This window comes from Barbus barbus (genome assembly GCF_936440315.1).
Source record: "Barbus barbus genome assembly, chromosome: 42".
In the NCBI taxonomy this organism is placed as follows: domain Eukaryota; kingdom Metazoa; phylum Chordata; class Actinopteri; order Cypriniformes; family Cyprinidae; genus Barbus; species Barbus barbus.
In genome coordinates, this window is record NC_136720.1 from 24,793,927 (window position 1) to 24,807,909 (window position 13,983).

General features: G+C 37.3%; 1 protein-coding gene across 1 annotated transcript in view; it reads left to right on the plus strand.

Annotated features, from left to right (window-relative positions):
- Window positions 1-13,983, plus strand: part of LOC306861275 (cGMP-inhibited 3',5'-cyclic phosphodiesterase 3A-like) — a 95,185-nt gene that overhangs the window by 39,224 nt on the left and 41,978 nt on the right. Inside the window, exon 2 of the mRNA XM_079403459.1 lies at window positions 12,440-12,490. Coding sequence (XP_079259585.1) covers window positions 12,440-12,490 — 51 coding nt within the window. The remainder of the gene's footprint in view (window positions 1-12,439; window positions 12,491-13,983) is intronic.

A 13,983-nucleotide genomic window follows, 5' to 3' on the forward strand; every position in this document is an offset into this window, starting at 1 on the left:
CACTTTTATTGTTGGAATTTCTTCAAAACATTGTCTCGCATCCCATAGCGTTTACTGTCTAACATTAATTCACAGCGATACACATAATACAATACACACACACATTTGTACACATTTGTACACATCCATCTGCAGTGCAAATACTTAAGTACCTTCTATTCCTCAGAATCTTGCTGCCTACTTAGACCCCCTATTCTGATTAATTTTACTGAGATTTAAGTAATCTGTTCATTCTGGCATATGGTACTCTGTCTTCTATTCGATGGCAGAAGCTGATATTCCTCATACAGAATATGGGAAGAATCAGACATAATTTTACCTGTCAGGGACAACATTTTCTTCTTGTACAACTCATGAAAACTTGGGTCAAGTATTTGACCCACGATCTTAGAACAGTTAGATATCAATCTCGCCAGTCGAGCTTTGAGTTGAACAGAGAGACAGCTATACCAAGCACACATTCCATATTGTACAACACTCTTTATTACAGATTGAAAAAACAGCAAAATCTGTTTGTTTGCTCCAAAAGACCTTAGCCTCCTGAGGAAATAAATACGCTGTTGTACTTTCCAACAAACATACTCTATATGCGCACTCCATGATAAAGCAGTGTCCACATAGACACCCAAATATTTATATGCAGACACTATTTGGTCACAACGGTGTATTATGTATAGTCACTCGTGTTTGATGCATGTTCTCTGGAAATCCAAAGATAATTTCCTTTTATCTTCTTTTCATTTATAACATGTGAATTCCTCTCACACCACTCCACTAATTTATCTGTACAATACTGATGCATACTGAGATCATCTTCACTCCCCAATAAAGACAATAGCACTGTGTCATCCGAGAACTTCAATAAGTATGTGTTTACACTGTCAGATTTACAATCATCTGTATACAAAATAAAAAGAAAAGGTGAACTCACACACCCCTGAGGTGCTCCTGAATAAGTAACAATGGAATTCGAATATGTCTGATTAACTTTAACTATCTGTGTTCTACCTATCAAAAATGAATAATACCAATGGATCAAATAAGGGTTTACTTTCATCTGAATCATTTTTGTCAATAGAAGCTCTGGCTGTATTGTGTTGAATGCAGACGTGAAGTCCAAAAAGAGGGCCCGAGCTGTAGTTTTAGGCTTATCCAGGATCAAATGTAATGCTGCATCTTCAGTGCTACGATTTTGCTTATATGCAAACTGACAAGTGTCTAAATTACCCTCTATTGACTTTAGGAGTTGTTTTACCACAATTTTCTCTAAAGTTTTCATAATAATAGGAGTTAGGGCTATGGGCTTAATTGCCCCCGATTTCTTAGGAAGTATTCCACATATCAGGGATAGCATGAGTATCTAGGGACCTCTGAAAAATATGCTGTCATACAGGTGCAAGCTCATCTGCATAATCATGTGATTATCTGTAGCCTTCCTCTGGTTTAATTGTTTAAAAATACTCCTCACTTGTTCAACTGTAAGATCAATTCTATCTGACCACTCTGGTCTGACCGAATTAATAATACTCATACTCTGATCTAAAATATCCCCTTTATCAAACCTGGAGAAAAATATATTCAGTTGATTTGCAAACTCAATCTCATGATCTATAACTAATGACTTCTGTGTATGATGATAAATTGATAATTCAGTCATTCCCTTCAGGGTATCCCATGCCTGTCTCACACGATTACTTTTAAAAGCCTTCTCCAGTTTTGACCTATATGCCATCTTTGCCTCTCGTACTTTCCCCTTTAACTCCTTTTCTAGACACTTTATTTGTTTTGTATCCTGTACAAAACAAATGTATTTTGTATTATTTGATTATGTAGTACTGCAATGAAGACATTGCCAAACAGATTACTGTACATAAACTAAGATAGATAGATAGATAATCGTTCATTCCATCCGTCCATCATTCGTTCGTTCATTCAGTGTGTTTGATTCTCTATCTATTCGTTGGTTCATTCTTTCCATCCATCTTTTGTTCTATCCTTCTGTCATTCCATCCTTCCTTCCATCCATCCTTCGTTTCATCCTTCACTATCATTCTATTTATCATTCTTTCTCTCGATTTATCTCTGACCTCAAACCTTCTGGCAGTATGAAGGTTTGTCTGGCCAATGCTTTTGTCTTTCTTTTCTATGAAACCTAAAACTCCTCCTCTGGGGTCTTTTGGTCCTTTACCCAACACCCCTTTGCCGAACCTCTGGGACTGGATTTGAGTCGGATCAGAGGTCGAGGTCTCGGGGGAGGCCAAGCATTTCCTGTCCAGCTCTCTTGTTTTTGTCTTTAGGCCGGGATATTTGTGCGGACAGAATCCCTGGTGCGCGGAGCAGCAGACAGAACGGACCGTAGCTGACAGAGATAAGTTTTCACAGGCGCACAGGGATGTCCACCGCCAGTCAGGCCCAGTGACCTAGAACAGACACTGAAAAGTCATTATAGCACCGTATGACCACATCCAAATCACTCTTATGGGCTTTGGTTAGTTGCTGTTGTCTTTAAACAAATATTTAGACTGTTTTTTAACACCGCAGAAAGCAATTGTTGTGATAAGTGACTAATGCCAGTGTTGTTTATCACTGTGTTGCTCAATGTCATGCTAAGATCTTAAAGATTGCTTAAAAATTAATCATTACATATCATTCGAACTGATAAATTGTATACCTCCAGTGCAATATTAGACGCTTTGGATAAAAGCGTCTGCTAAATGCATATATGGTAATCAGTTGACTATGGATGCAACGCCTCTCAATTGCAGCTTTATTAATTTTGATTTCATGTTCATGAAAGTCAACATCAAATCAAAAAATGGTCTTGACATACTTTCTTAATGCACATTTCTTGTGGAATATCTAAAATGTCAGATTATAGAAGTAAAATGGATTTCATGTTCGTTTTTACAAATGTGTGATATGCATATTATCAGTTTTAAAGCAAACATTAACTAAATGCTACGTATATCTATAGTTTTTCTTGCTAAAATGCTTTTTTTTATTATTTAAATAAATTATATGATAAATATATCTGTCAGATGGCCAGATTCACTTTCTTAATACATGTTCCTTATATTTTCTTGTAGAATATCCTGCTTTATTCCCTACATTGTCAGATTATGGCAGTAAAACATTTCATGCATTTCAAATCACTTCTACGGTGGCCGAGAGAGCTCAACACGCTGCAACTTCAGAAAACACATGCAAATAGAAAAAGCACCAGCAAATCAAGAAAGCATCTTCATCAGTTTGACAGCAGGTGGTGCAAATGCTCACAACACAACCAAATACATTTTATTTGCAGTGCGTTTCTTGTTTGCTTGTGTTGTGAGCATTTGCAGCATGTGTGTTGTCAAATTGAGGAAAGTTGTTTTCTTAATTTGCAGGCGGTTTTTTTCTATTTGCAGCTCTCTTGGCCACCATACACTTCATTTTATTTCTTGCAATTGCGAGTTTATATCTCGCAATTCTGACTTTATAACTCGCAATTGTGAGTTTATATGACGTGATTCTGAGAAAAAGGAAATGTAAGAATTGTGAGAGAAAGTCACAATTACCTTTTTTTTTTTCTGTGACAGAAATGGGCTTCCATATCTATATGTATATTCCCTTCCTTGCTTAAATGCAATTTTCATTTAATTTTTTTTTCAAATTATAAACAGTTATAATAACATCTGTCTATATAATGCTTTTATTCCCTAAAATATGTCAGATTATGGCAGTAAATGGATTGTCATATGCATATTAGTAGTATCAACACAAGCATTAACTAAACTGAGATCTTTTCAAAATCTTGCATGCAAATGTTTAATTATTATGATTTGGAATATATTCAGATGCGTCTGTATGAGTGGTCTATATGTATCCATGGCTTTCCTTTCTCTGTTTTCCTTTCTGAAGTGTTTTGGCAGCTCAGCAGTGTTTTCCTCACAGTAACTCCTCTCATAGTATCGCTGCTGTGGCGCCATTATGATTGCATTCACTGCGCCTCCTGCAGGACACCAAAAACAGGATCAGTAAATAAAATTAATTAAACTAGAGAGACAGAAAGTGACAAAAGAGAAGCCTAGTTCACTAAAAATCCAGCCTTATTTAAGCGTGAGCGTAATTTTTGCTGAATCCAGCCTGAGCTGACATGCGGAGCGAGTGGTGAGAGCCTGGAATGGTTGGAGGCTATTATTCATTTTTCATTGCAAAGACCAGACTTCTCACTTTACAGTCTGTGCACAGAGACATTTCATAGCGTGCAGATGCACAAATAAGCATCTTTTCAGCCTCTTATGTTCTTTCTCATCAACAATTGAATGCAGGGCTTGAGAAATGGCTCATTTAAATGAAATGATAGACAACACGAGTGTGTGTGGAGTAACCCGTGAATGTGTGGGACACTGGATATGAATGAATCATTGTGAAATAAGCGAGCGGTAATCTAGCGCTGGGCTGCATCGGTCCTGTGTGATTTCCAGCTCACCCACAGTCTCTACATTATTAAAAGCACATTAGCGGCGTAGTGGCTGAGAGATGCGTCTCAAGTCCTGCTTTCGGCTGCTGCAGCTGAGAGCGGTCACGTGACCCTGACAGATTTACAAAAACATGCAGAACATTCTGAATGGAATACTAGTGTAATGCTTACTGCATACTATGCTGCATGCTTACTGCATACTATGCTGCATGCTGCCTACTGTTTTACAATAAGAGTTTGTGAAACGGTGTCATATGCATTTGACACTTCAGCAGCATGTTACATTGTTGTCACGTCACCTAATTTCCTACAGTATAAACAAATTATTTTATTTTGTGATCTGTTTATGGATGCTTTTAATCAAATAGAAAATTTAAAAACGGCCAATAAAATAAAAAAAAAAAATAATTGTACAAATATACAAAAATGGACAATGTGCCAAACAGCACAAACACAATATACAAAATAGACAATTCGGTATGTACAGGTATGTTAGGTGCAAATTTGAAATGTAATAAGTATGTGTGTAAAATAAAAGTATGGAAGTGTTGTGTGTTTCATGTTTATTGTTAAGCGTTCATGAGATGGATTGCCTGAGGTAAGAAACTGTTCCTGTGTCTGGTCGTTCTGGTGCACAGCGCTCTGTAGCGTTGACCAGACGGCAACCGTTCAAAGAGGGAGTGTGCTGGATGTGAGGGGTCCAGAGTGATTTTACCAGCCCTTTTGCTCACTCTGGATAAGTACAGTTCTTGGAGAGTGGGGAGGGTTGTACCAATGATTCGCTCAGCTGTCTGGACTACCCTCCGTAGTCTTCTGAGGTCAGATTTGGTAGCTGAGCTGAACCAGACAGTTATTGAAGGGCAGAGGATGGATTCAATGATGGCGGAGTAGAACTGTTTCAGCAGCTCCTGTGGCAGGTTGAACTTTCTCAGCTGGCGAAGGAAGTACAACCTCTGCTGGGCCTTTTTGACAATAGAGTCAATGTGATTGTCCCACTTCAGGTCCTGAGAAATAGTGGTGCCCAGGAACCTGAATGACTCCACTGCAGTCACAGTGCTGTTCATGATGGTGAGTGGGGGGAGAGCAGGGGGGTTTCTCCTGAAGTCCACAATCATCTCCACAGTTTTGAGCGTGTTGAGCTCCAGGTTGTTAAGACTGCACCAGATCCTCACAAGTCCCTGGTCTGTCTAGGTGTTGCAGTCCCATGTTGACTGCATCATCTACAGACCTGTTTGCTCTGTAGGCAAACTGCAGGGGATCCAGTAAGGGTCCAGTGATGTCCTTCAGATCAGCCAAAACCAGTTTTTCAAATGACTTCATGACCACAGATGTTAGAGCCACAGGTCTGTAGTCGTTAAGTCCTGTAATTTTGGGTTTCTTTGGGATGGGGATTATGGCGGAGCATTTGAAGCATGAGGGGACTTCACACAGCTCCAGTGATCTTTTGAAGATCTGTGTGAAGATGCTGGGCCAGCTGGTCAGCACAGGATTTCAGACAGGCTGGTGTCACACCGTCTGGGCTTGGTGCCTTCCTTCTCTTGTTCTTTTTAAAGACCTGGCGCACGTCGTCATCTCTGCAGTTCAGGTGTGGGGGACAGGGGGGTTGCAGGAGGTGTGAATGGCGTTTGTTTTTCAAATCTGCAGTAGAACTCATTCGGATTGTCTGCCAGTTGTTGATTCTCCACAGTGCTGGGGGATGGTGTCTTGTAATTGATGTCTTTCAGACCTTTCCACACTGAAGCCGTGTCACTGGAAGAGAATTGGATCCTTACATTATCGGAATAATTCCTCTTTGCCACTCTGATCTCCTTTTCCAGTGTGTATTTGGCCTGTTTATACAAACCTCTGTCCCCATTCCTGTAAGCATCATCTTTGGCCTGACGGAGCTGTCTGAGTTTTGCAGTGAACCATAAGTTAGATGAGTCCTGGTAGGAATGCACATATCCTCACAGAAACTAATATAAGATGTTACAGTCTCTGAGCTCGTCCAGATAATCAGCAGCTTCAAAAACACTCCAATCGGTGAGGTCGAGACAGGCTTGCAAAACTCGCTCTGTCTCATTAGTCCATCTCTTTACAGTCCTTAATACAGGTTTAACAGATTTAAGTTTCTGCCTGTAGGTTGGAATAAGATGAACAAAACAGTGATCAGAGAGTCCTAAAGCTGCTCGTGGAACCGAGTGATATGCGTGATATTGCTGTGTAACAGTGATCCAGTATATTACTGTCTCTGGTGGGACATGTGATGTGCTGTCTGTATTTTGGCAGTTCGCAGGAGAGATTTGCTTTATTAAAGTCCCCGAGAATGATTAAAACAAAGTCCAGGTGTTGTTGCTCACTCTCTGTGATCATATCAGCGAGTTTCTGTAAAGCTGTGCTCACGCGCGCTTGCGGTGGAATGTAGACACTCACAAGAATGAACGAGCAGAACTCCCGCGGTGAATAGAAAGGTTTACAGTTGATGAAAAGCGTTTCTAGATCTGAACAGCACATCTTCTTTAACACGGTTACATCTGTACACTACCTCTCATTGATGTAGAAGCATGTTCCGCCGCCGCGCGATTTCCCCGTTGACTCTGCGTCCCGATCTGCTCTGATCAGCGTGAAATTAGGCAGATGTAAGGCGCTGTCTGGAATGGTGTCGTTCAGCCAAGTTTCCGTGAAACACAGAGCAGCAGAGTTTGAAAAGTTCTTGTTAAACCGTGAAAGCAGGAGGAGTTTGTCCGTTTTGTTGGGTAGAGAGCGGAGATTCGCTAGATGGATGCTAGGCAACGGCATTCGAAATCCACAATGTCTGAGCTTCACGAGCGCTCCGGGTCGCTTCTCCCGCCTGCGTGTCCTGAAGCGTCTAAACAGCGCTGCAGCTCCGCCGACCACTATGTTCAGCAAAACATCCAAATAATCGAAAACCGGTTGGAGATTTTGTGGTGTGTTCTGCCGATTGTTCAGCAGTTCTTCCTTGGTGAAACTGATCGTGTTAGACAAACAAAAAACAGGAAAAACTAACAAAAACACTAAAACAACTGGAGAGCCAAGCACAATGGCTGCCATGTGCGGCACCATCTTGTTTGTTTATTTATTTATTTATTTATTTATTTTATTTATTTATTTATTTATTTATTTATCTATTAATTATTATTATTATTATTATTATTATTATTTATTTTTTTTTATTTTTTTTTAATCCAGTGAAGAATAAAAAAAATGGAAATAAAGAGATCAATAATAACAGTAAAATTGATATTTAATATTATTGTTTTTAATAATAATTATTATCATCATTATTATAGTTTTGATTTTGAGTTATTTAACTCAATGCTTTTTAATCCAATGATAATTAAAAAATAAATAAATAAAAATACGTAATAAGATACTTTAAAGTCCCATACAGTGCATACTCCATAGCAGGTACTCGCTCCATTCATAGAGAACATTCACACACAGTGCACAGCATGCATACTGCAGAAATAGCAGTGGAAGGGTAGTATGTCGTTCCGAACACAACTGGAGAGATGGAGAAATAGCGAGCGAGAGAAGAGCGTGTCTTTGCTGCTAGCGGGACTGCCGGCTGCAGCTCGTTCATGGAATATTAAAGTGCTGCTGCATCATACACCTTATTATGAGGATTGCCTCATCTGTCACTTAGTCCTCTGAGAGCCACGCTGCTCTGTCACGACTAGTTCTCCTCCATTCACCCCTTTCTCTTAAAAAATGGAGAGCTTGTTTATTAATGGCAGATTATTGTCTGTCCTCACTACAATGACGTCTGAATAAATAGAAATCTCATTAACACGGCCCGTTAGTGTCGGTCCCTTGAGAAATCCTCTTAAGCGAGCTTTGCTTTTGTATCAGGAAAGATAAATATTTGTGAAGATGCTGTTAAATCCAATTTTAGGTGCTGTTTTGTGTTTGCAAATATCTTTGTTGTTTTAAAATGGAGGCCAAGTGGAGTAATAGTTCAATTATCTGTAAATAAAGGCTGATTTGAGTGAATGACGGCGCTGGCCGTGGTGAGCAGGAAAGCCTTTGAAATAGCTTGGAAAATCTCTCCTCTGCCCATTCTCCTGCGTTTTATGAATAGTTTAATGATTTTAACAGCGGTAGATGAGGGTGGCTCTACGTCAGGCTCTGTTATTAATATAGCAGCTAAATGCCACACCGCCGTTTCTGTGAAATAAACCCCAGACCAGAAGGCTGGCAGGTTTTGGAAAACCTTGAGGCTTTGCCTGTGCTGTGTTGACTTTTCAAAGAAGTGTTTCTCTTGGGAAGTCATCTGAAAATGTGTTTTGTCCTCGTGGAAGCTATTGCCTGCTGAAGGTGTTTTGTTCGGACCACAGATACACCTGTCCTGCAGCTCGATCTCAACTAAAATTACTTGCCTATTCAACTGATTTAATATTGGTCATAACTGAGGCAAAACAGCAGGTGTGGATCTAATGTTTATGCTTGTTGTTGTTAAAAAACTGTTTTTTTTTTTTTTTTGTTTTTTTTAAAGGAATAGTTCATCCAAAAATGATCTACATCTTTGATGACCATGCAGAGGGTAAGGCAATTTTCAGCAAATTTTCATGTTTGGGTGAACTATTCCTTTCAGCTACAAATCACACTGTGAAATCTGATTCATTTCATAGAATCAATTCATTCAATTTTGTTAAATAACTTAATGGATTTGTTTATGCATTTCATATCAGTTCCTGTTTCATAATGTCACTCTGACATTCTAAATGTATAGTAAATCTATATTTTTAAATAAAAGTTCATATAATGCTTCAACAAATAACCTTGTAGTTTTAAAGCCGAACCAAACTAAAAGAACAAATGGTTTGTGAATCATCCCTAGAAACAGCATTGTGTTTTATAACTCTTAAAGGGATAGTTCACCCAAAAATGAAAATTGTCATTTACTCACCCTCAAGTATAGTTCCAACCCTGTATGAATTTCTTTGTTCTGCTGAACACACAGGAAGATATTTTGAAGAAAGTTTGTAACCAGGCTGTTTTGGGGCACCATTGACTTCCATAGTAGGAAAAAAAATACTATGGAAGTTAATGGTGCCCCAGAACTGCTCTGTTTCCCACATTCTTCAGAATATCTTCCTTTTGTGTTCAGCAGAACAAAGACATTCAAACAGGTTTGGAACTATTTGAAGGTGAGTAAATGATGACAGAATTTTCATTTTTGAGTGAAATATCCCTTTAAAATCCAGAAAAGCCTTTTTGACTAGTAAGCGGTCAAACTAATGAATGAATGCATGATGGCAATGTGATGAATTAGTCATTGGTTTCCTAAAGCTGCAGCTGAGGACACGGCTTGACCCTCGGCCAGAGAGCCTTTACGTAACATTATGTAACCCGGCCGAGATTCCTCTGATTGACACGGAGTTAACGACAGAACCATTTCCAGCCTGTCAAAATGTCATGCTGCTGTGTGACAGACAGAAAAAAAAACTAGCAGTAAAGTACAGTGCTGATATCATGATAGCCATGTTCATGTACCATTGTACGTATTTACTGTGCAAAGAAGGAAGACATATTTTAAGACTTCAGAATTTAAAAATTAATACCTGAATTAAGTTCCCTTTCTCTTTACAATGAGAAACTGAAAAAGAACTAATGGCACATTTCATGTAATTTTACAGTAAAATACTGTTAAATTAGATTTGGAAGTGAAAAGGAATGTAGTTAGGGGGTGTGCCCGAAACATGAATCCATATTCAGAAAGGCACAGAAAACAAATAGCAATTGCTAATGGATGCCTGTTACAATACAGTACATACAATTCCACTTATCACATAAACAGAGTAATGAGAGATGACTGGCAACGATGGCGAATGATTTACAGATCCTGAGCATCACTGACAATCTAATCTTGTAAAATGTGTGGTAAGTACTGCTGCTCCATAATATAAACGGAGTACTTGCAATCGCGAATCTCGAAAGTGAAAGTGAAACTAAAAAGTGATCGTACATTCAAAAGCAGTTCAATGCCAGGCATAATAGCGGCTCCCTCATGCCCGCAATTTTATATACATTGTAATTACCCAATGATATAACTGCGAGAGAAAGTATTGAAATATATATTTTCCTCCCATCTCGTATTTTTTCCCTTTAGGGATTCCGTCATTTTCTTTCCAAACACAGTATTGGGATGCGGTGGATTGCGGGGGGTATGGGGAGGCGGGATCACGATGCCTATCAGCCATCAGCGATGGACGATGGCATCGTCTATTGGCCCAACCCTAGTGTATATAATGTGCACCTTTTAATATATTAGTGTTTTCATCAGCTTGTGAAAAAGCAACTTTTGAATGATGATTTTGTTTTTCTGTTTTTTTTTGCAGTTGTCCTGTTATATAAAGGTACAAAACAGATTTAAGTATGTCAAAAGTTCAATATAGTTCAATATATTTTAATATAATATAATATAATATATTATAATATCATTATGATTTTGTTTAATGTAATATCATTAAATTATTGTTGTTGTTATTATGGGACTCTGTTTTTATTTTATTCTCTTTTTTATTTAGTTCTGTATTTGATAAAAAATATTAATAAAGCCATTTGCAACATGCTCTTTTATCACATAATATTTTATCTAGGTGCCTCAAATACATTATATAAACATATTAAAAATAAAGATATTCAAAATTTCAATAAACAGATAAAAAAAAAAAAAAAAATCTGTAACGTTAAATCCACTCAATACAGTTGAATATATTTTATAACATTAATAACATTAAATATAAATAACAATAATAATAATAAATATTATTATTGTACATTATGGGAATTATTATTGTTTGTTTTATTATGTATGTATGTATGTATGTATGTATGTATGTATTACAAAAATAACCAAAAATAAATGCATATATTAAATAAAAAATATTTAATAATAAATCAATATTGAATACAAAAATAACAATTTATATACGTTTATAATTATTTAAAATAAATGTTTTTTAGATTATGTAAATTTTGTTAGATGAATAGTTCAATGTGTAAAACCTAAAATGTCTGTACCATATTTTTACAGTAAATTTCTGGCAATCACTGCTATATTATATTTTTTTGCCGTAAATCTCACATGTATATTTTTTTATAGTGCAGATTACACGTGTATCAAATGTGAACTGTTGTTTTGGTCTTTTCCATGACCGTTTCCCTCAACTTTTGAGAATATATTTAAAGTTAAGACATTCTCCGGCTGTAAATACTCCTGTAGTCCTGTCATGTCCGTGGCGTTTCCCTGCGGTGCCAGAGAGCTGACAGGTCTGAGGGTGGCCCAAATGAAAGCAAGTACCCTGATTTACAGCCTGTCCCGCTGTATACAATAAACCTAGACAGAATGCCGTTTGTTTGGCTTTCTCTCCCTTCAAACCAAAGGAAAATATTCTGCATTTTATTTTTAAAAGTCCAGTTTCCCAGGCTCGAGTGATGCTATTTCGGCGGGGTTGAAAGGGCGTCCCCGGTGTCTCGTCCTTGGGTGTTTCTCGGACAGGGTGCTCTTCAGTTGCGGGCGACACGTTTTTACGTGAGACTCTCGAGCCAACGAGGCCCGTTTTTCACCCTGCGGGAACCTCCTACTGTCTGTTAATTAGAGTGTGTAAAGTTTACAGCCTTTGAGAAGCTGTTAAGCGGCGAAGAACGGCGAGTAAAGGCAGCCTGACTGTGAAATTGAATTATGAGCGTGTGTCACTGAACAAAATGGAAAGTGTGCGAGAGGGAGGAGGGAGCGAGAGAGCGAGAGAGAGTGAGAGAGAGGAGGAATCCCTGGAGCCCTGATACTTCCCCTCTCTCGCTCTCGCTCTCTCTCTCTCTCTCTCTCTCTCTCTCTCTCTCTTTCTCTGTGCTGTGTTTTTAGTGAGCGAAGTAGAACGTGTAGCCTCACTAGATGCTGAATAGTGAATGGAATATATACTGCGCCGCTGTGTGTGTCTGTGTGACTATAACATCCCGTCTGTCTGTCCACAGATGCTCCCACAACAAGAATGGGACCACAAAAGAGGCGTCCGAGGATCTCAGGTCAGTGTCTGGATGATTGAAAAAGAGCTGATGAATGTCTGAGAGTGAACCTGAAAGCACCTTTCTGGGTCATATTTCATCCTAAAATCAAAAAAGATTTTTTACTAAAAGAAAATGAAGCCTTATTTAGATTTATGATGGTCTTATTTGCACTGTGATATTATGTTCAAAACAATTAATCTTATTTCTCCCAAAAATCTTTTATTTAAGGAAAATGAAGGCTATTTTAAAGTCATTAAGGTTTAATTTGCATTGTGACATTACTTTCTAAACAATTAAGCATATTTCTCCCAAAATTCACAGAAGAAAATACAGGTACATCTAAAAAAAAAATTAGAATATCATGAAAAAGGTCAATATTTTTTGTCACTCATTTCAGAAAGTGAAACTCGTATATTATATAGATTCATAACACAGAGTGAAATATTTCAAGCCTTTATTTCTTGAAATGTTGATGATTATGGCTTACAGATAATAAAAACCCCAAATTCAGTGTCTCAGAAAATTAGAATATTACATAAGATCAATAAAAAAGGATATTTTAAACAGAAATCAAGGCTTCTGAAAAGTATGTTCATTTCTATGCACTCAATATATGAAAGTTTTGAAATAAGTTACAAGAAAAATTTACTTTCACGATATTCAAATTTTTTGAGATGTACCTGTAATATAAAATTATATTTTACTTAAAGAAAAATAATAATAATAATAATTTTAAATAAATAGTTAAGCCTATTTTATAGTCATTAAGGTGCTTTGTGACATTATTTTACAAACAATTATGCATATTACTACCAAAATTCACAGAAAGCCTCTTACTAAAATAAAATATTAATAAATTGTGTATTCATCATGGTAATATTTGTCAAACTACTTAGTTATGCTTATTGAAGTTTAATAATAATAATAACTTTATATTATAGTTTAAAAAAGAATAACGAGAATCTGATGAAGAATCATTAAAAATAATGCACAAATTCAAGTTTATTTGTATAGCTCTTTTCACGATACAAATAGTTGCAAAGCAGCTTTACAGGAAATTAAGTTTCTACAATATATTTAGTAATAGCTTATCAGTGGTGACTCTGTCAAGGCAGAAATGTACTGTAAAATCAGTTAATGACATAAACAGATGATGAACACTTAACAGCAATGATTATGTTGCAATCAAACTTGCAGCACAATTTGGGAGTTCTAGGTGTTGTTTCAGGGTTGGCATCATCTGAGGTCCTCTGAGGGGTTGGCATCATCTCTTCTCAGGTGTTCGGTCATCTCAGATCTTTTAAAAATTGGTGGTGAAATAATTTTCACTCAGAAATTGCCAGTATATTTCACAAATAATCACAAGGAAATGGTAAGTAATGCATTGAATTAATCGTGAACTTTTGAAGTAGAAAAACTCAAATAGTATTTTATTTTGAAACGCTCCAGTAATCTTTGTTTTTATTCAACTTCAAAAATCATTTACAGTGTAAGAAAATTCAGATGCAAGG